The following is a 14,073-nucleotide window of genomic DNA, read 5'->3' as shown; positions in this document are numbered from 1 at the left end:
GTTATTTTTCATAACTAGTTTATTATCATGACCAAACACTTGCTACTAATTTCTTTAATTATTCTCATAAAGACAAGCACACATAGATGTTGTATAAAAACTTATAAACTAAAATTATACTAATTGAATAAAAATAAAACCTAACCTACAATAAAAAATCGCCCCTCGGCAAGGTACCGTAGACGCTGGCAGCATTACCCCGCTGATAGTTAATTTGGCCCTTTTTTGTTATTGCTTAAAATGTTCAAGCGTCCGAACTGATCAAGTCTTTCAAACTCCCTCTGCTTAAACTTACGGAAATCTTGCATACCTAATATATTTTTTAATAACAGGATTGGTGTGTCTTGGTGGACCAGAGCTTGGAGTGTCTGGTGAACGTAGTAAAGAGTTGCCCGAAGCCAGCCATCGGGAAACTGGGCCAGGAGTTCCACAACATCTACTTAGAAAGCCTGTCTTGCCCAGAGGTTTGTACCTATACCTAGTGCTAATTATTTCATGAGCGTTTTTTTTTTTTTGCCATTTTTATATATTATCACCTTTTTTGCCACTTTTGTGTTATTTCTACTCGGAATCACGAGCTCTTTCGATCCTAATGGGATAAAAAAATGTCCCAGTGTTTTTTTCTATTGTGTTACCATTTCCTCATATACTTTGTATGGCGTTATCAAAAAGGAAAGTTTGATAAATGTATGGAAATTATGGGACACTTTTTTCTCCTATAAGGATGAAAAGGGCTCGCGATCCTGACCAGAACTAACACAAAAGTAGCAAAAAACGTCACAATATATAAAAATGGCAAAAATAAAAAAAAGCTCATATTCTGGCATTAATGACTTGATTAAGGAATTCCAATTTTAAATTTTAGTTTAAGGCATGTATTTCAAACACAATATATATATACCTGTATTGTTTTTTTTAAATAATTATACGACTATATGACTATGACTATAATGTGTAATATTTTCATAGGTAATTTAACATACAATTCGTTGCTACGTGTATGTTTACCTATATAGTAGGCATTCGTTACACCGTTTTACATTTTCTAATACCTACCTAATATTTTTGTAGGTAACGCAACATGCAACAACAGAATTGGTCGCAGGAACCGAAGGAACAGTAGAGACTAATACAACTGGAAGCTCTGATTCGGGTAAATATATCAATCAGCTTATGAAAATAAAAATCCAAATAGAACTTGAGATTTTGGAACAGAGAAAACGAACTGAACGTACAGCATACCGTCTTCACTTCAAATACAAGATGAATCATTTACTTAAAAAACCGGCCCCGTGCGAGTCGGACTTGCGCAGTTCCGTAAGTAGTCCTACTATTACGCAAAAACCGGCAAAAAAATCACGTTTGTTGTTGTATTTAAGTGGGACACTTAAATATTTATGTTATATTTAGTATTTGTTGTTATTGCGGGAATAGATATACATCATCTATGAAAATTTCATCCGTCTAGCTATCACGGTTCATGAGTTACAACCTGGTGACAGACAGACTGACAAACTTAGTAATAAGGTCCCGTTTTTACCCTTTGGGTACGGAACCCTAAAAAGTAAATCCTGATGCATTGCAGCTTAGCATTATTTGCTTAAGCAGTGGTGGCCGAGTGGATATGACGTCTGCCTTCTGACTTTCAATCCGGAGGTCGCGGGTTCAAATCCTGGCTCATACCAATGAGTTTTTCGGAACTTATGTATGAAATATCATTTGATATTTACCACTAGCTTTTCGGTGAAGGAAAACATCGTGGGGAAACCTGCATACATCTGCGAAGAAATTCATGGGTGTATGTGAAGTCCCCAATCCGCATTGGGCTAACGTGGGGACTATAGCCCAAGCCCTCTCGCGCATGAGAGGAGGCCTGTGCTCAGCAGTGGGACGTAAATATTGAAATATTAGGCTAATGTGATTATTTGCTTGCAACCAGGACATCAACATTTCATTGTTGTAACTGTAGGTGCGATCCCTAAAGTTGCATTATGTATTTTTCATTGACAGGAATATTCGGCAGCTTCACATTTTCTATTCCTGATAATTCGCCTTATGGTAAATACATTCAACGAGTGGCTACGGAATTTTGCAACGCGGCTCATGCCGAGGACAAGACGTCAGAAGTCAAGGTATGCTCTTAAAAAATGGAGGGTATACCTACGTCGTAGTGTTTGGCAGACTGAGATAGTTTACATTCCGTTTGACACCTCTATTACATTATAGCAATTGAGATTATAATATTTAATTGATAAGCACATTTTTTTTCTTTTTGGTTTCATTCAAATTTTGAGTCCCTTTTTTGACTTTGTCACATCCCTAATGATAGATACAGTTTCAGGTATAATTATGAAAGACCGGTGACAATACTATGTTATGCCGGCATCGAGCCGATTTGAATTCTGATGATGGAAACCGAAGGTGGCCAAATTATAGTTCTTCTAATGGTATAAAATAAAGTAGGCAATCTCGGCAATACGTGATTGTAATCAAAGATTATTTATTTTTTATAATATAGTGTAACATTAATTCATAATGAAGGTGACCACCCACTAACATTTTAGTTGTAGGTAGACGGACCTATTAAGTTGACAGTTGATTTATTTGATATTGAGGGTGGATTGGAGAATGAACGGGCATCAGATTTGAAACGAGTTCAGTCGTATGACAGTTTGGAATCGTAACGGTCGATTGTAAAGAATACATTATTGCCAATATAATTGTGAACTGTTGAACATTGTTTTATTGTTTCATTCCGTGAAATATACACCAACAAGAGTGCGGCGTCGTTTCAATAGGTACATACTTACATGTAATTTATTTCTATTTCAGTCTGCAATGATAACATTCGCAAAGTGTTTGAACGGCGTTACCAATATTGAAATGTTCTTGTATGAAATAGAAAAAGCGATGAAAAGCGGAGTATACGACAAAGTAATTCAAAAGTGAGTGCTATCACACTGAAATATATTTATTTATACGTATAGTAGGTAGTTCTTGTTCCTACTTACAAACACCCTTGAGAGAAATTCACAGACCGTGTAAAACAGTCTCAGTTCAGTTCTTCTAACAAAATCCCATTTTCTAGGTTCTGCTCTAAAGTTCCGCAGATAAAGGAATGTGCCAGCGACTTGGTCAAAGGAATGGCTCCATGCCTGCCGGCCGGATTCGACCGCACTGCGGTGAAAAGCACCAACACTCTGATGGACTTCGTTTGCGACAATAATGGAGCCAGGATAACCAGTAAGTACCTACCGCGCTCTAGGTCTAGCGAACCCCCTCCTCACCACCCCCCCTGAGATTAAAAACAGCCGCACCTCTTTCTTGTTTTTTGAACTTTTCGTTAAAGGGTGATCATGAAATAAACGTACTTACCTGATAAATACAAAGCAGCACCTTATCAATTACTGAACGCGTAGAGTTGATAGCGCTCATTATTATTTACGTATAGCAAAAAATAATATTTTCGTGTTTTTTTTTTCAGCATTTGTTCAAGCGGGTGGTCCACGGTGCATTAGTGACACGATGGTTAATATTTCATATTGCGAATATGTATACGGAAAACCTAGTTCACTGTTCACTAAGTCTGAAAAGGTAAGCCCAATTCGGCAAACCGAACTAGTGATTCGGTTAAATTGTGTTCGAATGTATGGGGAAGACAAACTAATTATAGCCAGCCTTTTATGAATGTAGTATGATACCTTAGGGTATGGTGCTTTACGCACACTAGCGTCTCTTCCCCTCCCCCTGACGCAACCCCCCCTTTTTGCATGAAATATTTCCCGGTTCACAGTTTTTTACATTTTTTGAGGAAAGTATACATTTCAGGAAATAAGTGTCAATGAAAAAGGAGGGGTTGCGTCAGGGGGAGGGGAAGGGACGCTAGTGTGCGTAAAGCTCCATACCCTAAGGTATCATACTACATTCATAAAAGGCTGGCTATAATTAGTTTTTTAAAAAACACAATTTGACCGAATCATAGACAAACGCTTGGCGGTTAGGCTGCGGCAACGAAATTATTTGTCATATTCCGGACTCTTTTTAACCCTTGGAATGCCACGTCTATTAAATAATGACAGCACACCATCGTAAATCTGGAGGGGTATTTCACTTATGCACACTTTTAAAGTCCCTCTATCTGTGCTGTCTTAACTTGCCAGGCCAAAGCGAGAGTTCACTTATAGTTCCATTTACACGGCACGAGACATGCAATATTCAATAGGCAAAAAACAAATTGCTAACACTTTTCTATCCTAATAGGAGAAAAAAAGTGTCCCAAGGTTTTTATTTCCATTCCGTTACCATTTTTCATAGACTTTGTATGGCGTTCACGGAATGGAAAGATCGCAAATTGTATGGAAATTTTGGGACACTTTTTTTCTCCTTTTAGGATCAAAAGAGCTCATGATTCTGAGTAGAAATAACTTAACCCAAATTTGAAAAAAAGTGTAAAGGACAGCTTTAAATAAAATGGCCCAACTGCTTACGATAATATTACTTAATATTTTTTTAAATACCAGGACAGGTGTGTCTTAGTGGACCAGAGCTTGGAGTGTTTGGTGACGGCGATAAAGAGTTGCCCGAACCCAACCATCGGTCAACTGGCCCAGGAGTTCCACAATGTCTTCTTAGAAAGCCTGTCTTGCTCTGAGGTCAGTGCATGGTATAACAATATACTCCGCCTGGTACTCTCTTCCCGTCTTTTCTAGGTCACCTGATGACCTGACTGACACAAGCCTACGTCATCATGCGACAGCGCTATATGATAATATAAGATAGCGCTATATATAGCGGCCATGTTGTTGTGACGTAGGCTTGTGTCACTCTGGGAAGAGAAGACCATGTTTTATTAGACTATGGGTCAGTGGCACTGAATGTTATATCCTGAAACTAAATGGGTGGATTATACTCGTATAAACCCAGGATTTGTAGTTGATACGAGTACATAAATCACATTTTATAAAGTATAACAAAAAGCACTTTTTACTCATAGCTCGAATACTATTATGAATAAGTACTTATATTTCAAGACCCATGCAACAACATGCTCGTAACCATTTTGGTACCAGTCCTTTAAGTATAAAGCACGTGAACCGCCAGCTTTATACCTACATATAAGTAATTAAATCTAAAAAAAAAAAACTTAACTCTATTGATCTCTATACAGATACATACCTTTTTTTTATTTATCAACTTACAAACTACTTAGGATGCAGTTTGTTGGCGAGATAGCGCTCATTTTATACAATTTTATGCACCTACTTAAGTTGCTATCATTCTAAAGCTTACCCTAAATTTAACATTAAAGTTATTCTCAGAAACTAAATAGATATAAACATAAATAATAGGTAATAAACTTTCCTATGCATTTGTATAATTTGTACTTATTACTTAGATTTCAAAGATAACTGTAACCTGCCTTTTTTTATAGGTAACTCAACATGCAAGTACAGAAGTGGTCGCAGGAACTGAAGGAACAGTAGACACTACAACTGGAAGGACAGATGAGGCCGATGGGGGCAAAGACATCGATCAACTTAAGAAAAGAAAACTTGAATTGGAGGTGCGGACCGCGGAACTCGAGATTTGGAAGAGAGAAAACGACCTCAACGTTCAGCATACCGTCCTTACTTCGGATATAAAGATGAAGGGTCATTAGATCTACAGACCCTTCGAGCAACACCGGCTTTCCTACACGTCAGAATACAGACCTGTCGAGTCTCTTCATAATAATTTAAAATATCCCAATGTGATGTTTCTGTAATGTACCGCCAAAGAGTAAATATATTGCATGCATTTAAAATGGTATTATTACTTGGCACTTGCTTAAAAGTGATATGCCCAGCTGGGTAATTGTATAAAATGTAAAAGTTCTAAGAACAAATTAAATTACTTTCTATGGAAATATTTTAATTTGTGTTATTTCAAATAGACACACTACTATTTAAATTACAAACCGAAATAAATATCATATACGAAGGAAATAATGAGAATGACCAAGGCCTCCAGTATATCGATAGAATTTGCCATCTCCTCCCATTGGTCATGCTGCAACGTCCACGATATGGTGGAAGCGCTGGGATGCGTTATTGCATCATGTGCATGTAACAGGGATATTACGCAAAACTCTGCGTAGAGGGCGTTACACACATGATGATGATGATGATGATCACTTTTGCCTATTTGATCGATAGATAGGCAGATAAAGAAATTTCGATTTTCGCGTTTCGCGGTAGACCACCTGTAAACATACTGTAAACAAACCGCCTTGATGCATTAATGTCATATTGAAAACTTGTCAAAAAACTATTTTAGGTCTAGTATGTTTAAGAAACTCTATTAAACAACTTAGTGCTGCACTCTGGCGGCAGAACTTTTCAGTAATACCTACTCCCTATTCGTGTTTCATTTCGATCTTTTCAAAGTATATTCATGCACGTATGTAAAGGGGCCGACTCATTAACAGTCCACCGGACGGTATCGGCCTGTCAGTTGTTCGGAACATTCAAAATTTTGTTCTAACTGACAGGCCGATACCGTCCGGCGGACTGTTAATCAGTGGGCCCCTAACGGCGCCATGTTTAACCAAGAACATGTTTAGTTTCATTTCAGAATTTGTGATTCCTTGCTGCGAAGTGACGTAATTTTTATGATTAGCTCGACAAATTTAACATCATGATATTCATGATTCCCACTTTCCCAGTTATAAAATATTAAATTATGTACATAATAGTTCATACAAATCTGTAAATCTATTAGAATTCGTCTTGAAAACTAATCAATTGGTTTTCTATCTACCTGGCATGTGTCCCATTTATTCATGTTCAATTGACTTCTCAATCGTTTTGACGTCAAGTAGCGGTCGGCAGAGTCCGGGCGTCGGTCTCTTCCTATTGTATGTAGCAGTAGTATCGTGCATCAGGAGATTTGACTACTATCTGGTTTTATTAGTGTTTTGGAAGGTTCGATTTCAACCAAAAAACTCCCATACTATTCAGCCGCGAGGAAACTGGGGCCTTATTCGACAAGCGACGTATGACGTCTCGTGTTGAACTTCCGTTGAATCTGAACAATCCTGTGTCAAAATTTGACATTAGCAATCCACAGTTAGGTGACAACCAGACCAAACCATTATAAACCTTAAAGTAGTAATAAAACAAAGTTGATATTTGTTGAATTATTGGAAGGATATTATCCGCACTTGATGAACATGCGATTCATTCAGCTGTTGAATTGAAGTGGACGCGAAATCTGACAGTTGTACATGTCGAATAGGGGCCCTGTATTTTCAGCAGTTTAAGTTTCGGTGTTAGCAGGTTTCGTCACAACATGATGTTTCGGCCGAAGGTACGAAACCGGAACAAAGCCGAACCTTCGGTTTCGGAATAAAATACCGATTTCGGTCGGACACTAAGTTTTATTTGATTCATATATTAACAAGTTTCACATGTCAAAAAGGGTACATTTTTAATTTTTCTTTACGTTTGTCGATGTACGATTTTCATCTTGGCTAGTATACCTACCTCAAAGAGGTAAGTAGGTATATGGTAGACCCTCTGTACCCTACCAAAATAGTTAGGTATCATTATACCTATAATATTTTACTTAATACAAAAACATTTACTCCTAAATTTTTGCGAGGCAATGTACGAGTATGGACGTACCTCCTTGTTGCTATTACCTATAAACTAAGAGAACAATTGGCCAACTCTCAAAATGCCTGTATACGGAATGTTAAAGCAACACAGGTACATTATACGTGTACAAGGACTACTCGGGACAGGACCTCAGTTGCCATCTGTCTGCAGAAGCGAAACACACTCCGCTCAATTGTGCTTCACAATGATTTGGATACTTTCTTTACTTGTCGCTCTAATTCCTGTTTTAACTGTCGGTATGTGTTTCTATATTATATTTAATTCTTAAAAACAATTTGGTACATATATCTCATGAGAATTAACAAGTGTCCTTAAGAATAAGTACGAAATCAAAGCAATCGACGGTCTTGTGATAAACAGTTTAGTACCAATTTAGTTATTGGATGATTGGCCGTCGTCCTCGTTTGTTATTTGGAAACGACTGCTTTTCAGACGCGTGGGGGAAGTACAATGCCCTTGACCAGAAGCAAATAACGGAATATGTGACAAAACTCTGTACGAAAAGTGGCGCTGAAGATAAAGTTCCACAAGTTCTGGTGAGACCTACTTAATTTTGAATAAAATTAGCTCAGTACGGATATGATGGTCGTTCTTGTCTACGTGACAGCGAGATAAAACGGTGTCCGTCACTTTCTATCCCACGGTGTTAAAAAGTGACAGTTATTTTATCACGTGGATAAAGATGGATAAAGCTATCCATAATACGCCGGCTGCACAGTTTCTTTACCCGAAAATCAGAACAGAGACAAACCTCATACATATACCCACTCGTATTATAACAATAGATCGCTGTGCTTGCTCAATGAGCATATTTTCCCAGGGGAACATTTACACCTATGTAAGTTTACAGGAAATTAAAAGGTAGGGTGGGCTGCTGAAGAGGCAAGTCTGGTAAAAGTATTCTCAGAACTGTGATAACTGTGGTTAGACGTGCATCTAATAGCTCTATAACAACTCACTTTTAGTTCTATCTAACGCTCTGTGCGTATTAAGACACTTATAACAGCAAACTTGTGGTCCTACAGCTGTATAATAGATTTCAGTGATATTTATATAGCTTAGGGCTGATCAAAAGCTGCATTACGGCTCTGAAAATTACCATTAATACGCAAAGAGTGATATAAAGGTATATTTGCTACGAACCTATACAGCTTTAAGGGTTATCAAATGCTTTAACCGTTATAAGGTCTGTTTAGTGGATAAAATTACGCCATGTGCTGTATAAGGAGGTAATTGTGGACTTTTATTACGTTGACTTATTAAGGGAGCACAAGTGAACTATTATGAAGCTAATAGACGTATAATGGAAAACATGTGGCACATTATACAGCTTTTCGCTTAACATGTTTACCGCTAAGCAGCTTTTATTACGCTGACTTTTAAGGGACCACGAGTGAACTAATATGAAGCCAATAGACGCATAATGGAACACCTGTGGCGCATAATACAGCTTATCGCTGAAGGTGTTTACCGCTAAGCAGCTTTTATTACGCTGACTTTTTAAGGAAGCACGAATGAACTATTATGAAGCCAATAGACGTATAATGGAACATACGTGGCGCATAATACAGCTTATCGCTGAACATGTTTACCGCTAAGCAGCTTTTATTACGCTGACTTTTAAGGGAGCACGATTGAACTAATATGAAGCCAATAGACCTATAAATGAAACACATGTGGCGCATAATACTGCTTATCACTGAAGATGTTTACCGCTAAAGCAGCTTTTATTTTGCTGACTTATTATAAGGGAGAACGAGTGAATTGTTATGAAACCAATAGACGTATAATTGAACACATGTGGCGCATAATACGGCTTAGCGCTGAACATGTTTACCGCTAAGCAGCCTATTATACTACCATTGAGACTGTGTGTATAGCGGCTATTTAAACGTTCACAAGATACCTTATAACTGTTTAGAGGTTCACTAGTGTATCGAAAGAACGACTTGGACTTTATAGTGGTTCACTTAAGTATCTTAATCAAATATATAACAGTCGTATGCTGCATATTAGAATTTTAACGGTTCACGTTGCTTTTTAACATTGACTGCCATTTTATTGTATATAACCTACAAAATTTAAATTACTTTTCCAACTTTTAAGGGCAACAATAACGTTTTGTGCATGAGTTCTTAACCTAAATCACTAGTTTAGCACTTCCTATAACGTATTATTAACTTTTTATCTCATAATTCCGTCCAAACCACTAAAATAGTTTTTACACAATAGCTTATTTATATCATTAATTTAAATAAATCCTGATTATTCTCGTGGCGCATTGAAATTTTCTTAGATAATGTATATATATAATGTCAATAAACTTGCATTCCCAAACATCTTTCTCACATTAATATATAAAAGATCATGTACTAACATTTAACTAAACACTTTAACAAAATGACTTATGGTGTTGTTGCGCTAAAGGTTTTTGCTTCAATATAAATATGTTTTTTAAGGCAGAGGTGTAAAAGTATGTTAATAATTATCTTTTATTCAGCCCAACGTCAATCTTTCCCGGTATTAGGGCGCACATGTGACATATTAACTGAATAAAGGGTAACTGGTGGTCTCTTACCCAGTCAATATACACCTCTTATAACTCCTGTTACCCCTTATAATTCCATTAAATTGCTGCTACAATGCTCTTAAACAGCTATGTGAACTTAAGGCTGCATAATTTGTGCCCATTTAAGAGTTATAAAAGCTGAAAAGAGGCTTATACAGCTCTTATGCAGCTTTTTTATTCCAGCTTCAAGCGTATTCGTACTTCATTATGCGGCTGCTATACAGCTAATCTGTGCTACTTGGGAGGCCAAACCACGGATCGACAAATGTTCTGAAATTAATCGAGAGTAAATTACTATAGGCCCTTTATGATCATCGTGTACAGAGAAAAGGATGGTGTAAAAATGTAACTTTTGGGGCGTTAAAATGTAATGCTAAAACAGACTTAACTATCTTACAGGATGCAATCGAAAACTTTGAGAAATGCTCCGTAAGCCTGTTCAAGGACGAAGTCCTGTTGGAGGAGGTGGCGACTGCCATCCGCAACAATGACCTCAATTTAGTCTTCAAAAAGTTAGTACTTTTATCTATTCTCTGCCTTAACAACTACGCCACAGATTATATAATATACTACGCCATTGTACTTCGTTCCTAACTGTCCGCTCGTCAAATTTGTAAAAGATCGGATCTCAACAATAAAATCAGTTACTCCACTCTTGTGTTTATGCACTTTATATAGCTAAGCTAGTTAGCCTAGCTTTTACTCCAATGAAGGCGTAATAAGAGTGATAGAGAAAGATGCCCGCAATTTGCGAATTTCGATTTTCGCGGTTATAGCCCAGGGCGTCCGGTCCACCCGACACTAAGTTTTAACACTATCGTCGACTCTAATAACTTCATATTAACCTCTGTATTCTATAGCCTGTGCTGGTAGTAATTGTGACGTTATCTATGAAAAGGGACCTTATTGTCGATGGCGCTTACGCCGCACAGCATCGCGCGGCATTGTTTATATCGGAGCATCGTTAATAATGGCGTAAGCGCCATCGACAATAAGGTCCCTTTTCATAGATAACGTCACAATTATATGCCCCATTTGTCGTTTCGTCGCAGGTACTGCGCACGCACAGGGCGCTTGGCCGCGTGCACCTACTCTCTGATCGACAGCGTAGGGCTGTGCGTGGCCGGCGCCGACCTGCCCGCCGCGCACAACTTTATCGACCAGCTGCTCGGCTTCGTCTGCCACAACGACGGCGAGAGGATCGCACGTAAGTTGTCTACGGACTCTTTACTGCTTGAGGACTAGCCGTGTGTCCGCTTACTGCTCTTAGTACCTTCTTCTTAGTCGTGCACTCTTGACAGAGTGGTCGTGGTCAAGTCACGGTCGATTTCTGCGCCACCGCAGCTTTTGCGATCCATCGCCATGTGGCTCTGTTTTTGGTGGAATGGGAGCAATCGTTGACTGTATTTCCTGTGATGGACTTAGTACCTATGTTGTTATAATTCTTACTAGAGTTCAAACAGCTGAGACTTTAAGCCAACAACTCATTAATGCCTGTGCGGAAAGAGAAGAGTCGTGAAATGTATGGGTTCCAATACATTCTACGACTCTTCTTTACCGCACAGACTCTACTACCAATCCTGGTTTTACCTTACATAATGCATCCTCCTGTATTTACATACCCTCGGTAAACACCTCGTTCTTAATAGTTGGTAGTTTAAAGAATGCAATAGATAAATTATAGGTATCTTAAAGAATGCAACAGAAGGACCGCGCGAAGCACCCGACACTTAATTTTCTACGACAGGTGACCGGTGATCACTATAGGAAACGAAGTGTCTGATGCCTTGGCCCGGACCCGGGCCGTTCTAACGTGAGTTCTTGTTTTCAGTGTTCATTCAAGAGGGCGGTCCCCAGTGCTTCCAGCAGAACGTGGGCTCCCTCAACGGCTGCGCCGCGAAAGTGTTGAGCGAGATCGACGGCGTGCAACCGGTTAAAGTAAGAAATACTCGGCCCAATTCGAACAATGCTTATAAGATGTCACAACGATGCGATACCGGTCAGTGTCAAAAGTGACTTTTTTGGTTGAAGAAAAGTCACTGGCAGATTAGTATCATATCGGCGTGACTTCTTATAACCATTGTTCGAATTGAGCCAATTGCTTCACCAAAAAGGGTTTTTCCAGGACAGTGCTGCAGTGCTGAGAGGGAAAGGGAAATATGTATATCTGTTGTTTCCACAGGGTGGAAAAAATTAATGGGCCCCGGAGGGAAAGTACCTTAAGAAGCCTTAACCTTAACTTAATTTAGTAAGTAGGTACTTAACCTTAAGTTAGCTCATTCTACTTAAAGGAAACATTATTTTATTTTTAAAAAGAAACATAACTGTTTCAATTTTTTTTTAATTTAATTCGCTTAGGGAACCGAGCCACTAAGACTAACGCTCATGTACTAAGCCAGTGGTGGGCAAAGTACGGCCCGCGGGCCATCTGCGGCCCGCGAATGGATTTTATCCGGCCCGCCCCCGGTCCTATGAAATAATTAGTATATGGCATTGGCCCACGATTATCAATTTATCACAAATCAAAATAAATATTGGCTACAATTATGGCCCTCCATTTAAATTTTCTAAGCTTCCTGGCCCCCCGTGAAGAAAGATTGCCCACCACTGTACTAAGCCTATTGTATTCTCCAGGAACGCTGCACGAAGTTCGACGAGCTATCAAAATGCCTGGTGGAGACGGTGAGCACTTGCTCGCCCGCCGCGCCGGCCGACATGATGCGCGCGTTGCTCGCGCACGTGCGGCAGGCCACGCCCTGCGCCGCCGACGACGATGCCTTCCGCACCTACATGCGGTGGCTGCAGGACCGCAAGGATAACACTGACCAGCATTAAAAACTAAAATACTCGTCACGCCTCGGCCATGAAACGCACGCACACGACAACTCCTCGGCCACAGAACGCACGCTCAAGCGCGCGCTCAACTCTGAGGGTTTACCGCGAAACACGTTCGACGTGTTGCCTCCCTGTCCCACTTACGTACGAATTTACAAGTGCGACAGAGGCAACACTTCAAACGTGGTTCGCGGTAGGCCCTCTGGTGCAGACACTGCCGACCATCATAACCTCTAGCCGCCCATACGTCAAACCTTGCCAAGCAAAATGAAATTTTGAGTTTGTCAACACAAAGTTCAAATTAGAATGGAACAGAACACATTTTTATAGGTCTCTGGGCGGCTAGAGGTTTATATTGATTAAAATATTAATGTATGGCAGTCGGCGTCAGCGTCGAGCGTGTACGCTTAGATCAGTGGAAAAACCTTTTTTCATGGCGGGCCAGAAAATTAAAAAAATCTGAGGATGGCTGGAACTTTATATTAACCATGAAATGTGATACCTTTAATAGCTTTTCATAGATCACACAATTTGTTACAATATTTATATAGGACTATGTCCCAGGTTGCATTAGGTTTCGTCGAAAATTGATTAAGTACCTTTGTAAATACATACGTACATAATAATAGAGAAACCGTTTCATTCCTTCATTACTTTAGGTGCGTACACAGGGATAAGATAATTATTTTTATTTATTATTTTCATACCAGAAAGTATACATTATTTGCAAATTACACATTGTATTTCTAATGAATAATGTCGGTGGGACACACTTTAAGGCTCACTAAAAAAAGTAATGTCATAATGTTTTAACGTGAATTTCATAATTTGGAATCCATTCGTTTTGAGTATTGGTTTTAAAGAGTGTTTAAGTTACTGACACTGAGTAGTGCAATTTGAATTTGACTAGGCAGTTATTCTTGTTATAACTGTTATCTGAGAATTGTTTTTTTTTAATAATTAAGTGAAATACATAAATACTCATACCTCGTATCGTATCAGGATCAGAAA

The 14,073-nt window shown here is 38.9% G+C and overlaps 1 protein-coding gene across 1 annotated transcript in view; it reads left to right on the top strand.

Moving 5' to 3' along the window:
- LOC134666196 (uncharacterized) overlaps positions 1-14,073 on the top strand; it is a 31,466-nt gene extending 17,393 nt beyond the window's left edge. Inside the window, exons 4-13 of the mRNA XM_063523347.1 lie at positions 3,089-3,243; positions 3,485-3,594; positions 4,521-4,652; positions 5,432-5,656; positions 7,741-7,894; positions 8,091-8,194; positions 10,627-10,739; positions 11,280-11,434; positions 12,059-12,165; positions 12,862-14,073. Coding sequence (XP_063379417.1) covers positions 3,089-3,243; positions 3,485-3,594; positions 4,521-4,652; positions 5,432-5,656; positions 7,741-7,894; positions 8,091-8,194; positions 10,627-10,739; positions 11,280-11,434; positions 12,059-12,165; positions 12,862-13,062 — 1,456 coding nt within the window. The 3' untranslated portion in view covers positions 13,063-14,073. The remainder of the gene's footprint in view (positions 1-3,088; positions 3,244-3,484; positions 3,595-4,520; positions 4,653-5,431; positions 5,657-7,740; positions 7,895-8,090; positions 8,195-10,626; positions 10,740-11,279; positions 11,435-12,058; positions 12,166-12,861) is intronic.

Source organism: Cydia fagiglandana, chromosome 7, assembly GCF_963556715.1.
Source record: "Cydia fagiglandana chromosome 7, ilCydFagi1.1, whole genome shotgun sequence".
Lineage (NCBI taxonomy): Eukaryota > Metazoa > Arthropoda > Insecta > Lepidoptera > Tortricidae > Cydia > Cydia fagiglandana.
The sequence above is the reverse complement of the archived record's forward strand: the minus strand, read 5'-3'. Positions and strand labels throughout refer to the sequence as shown.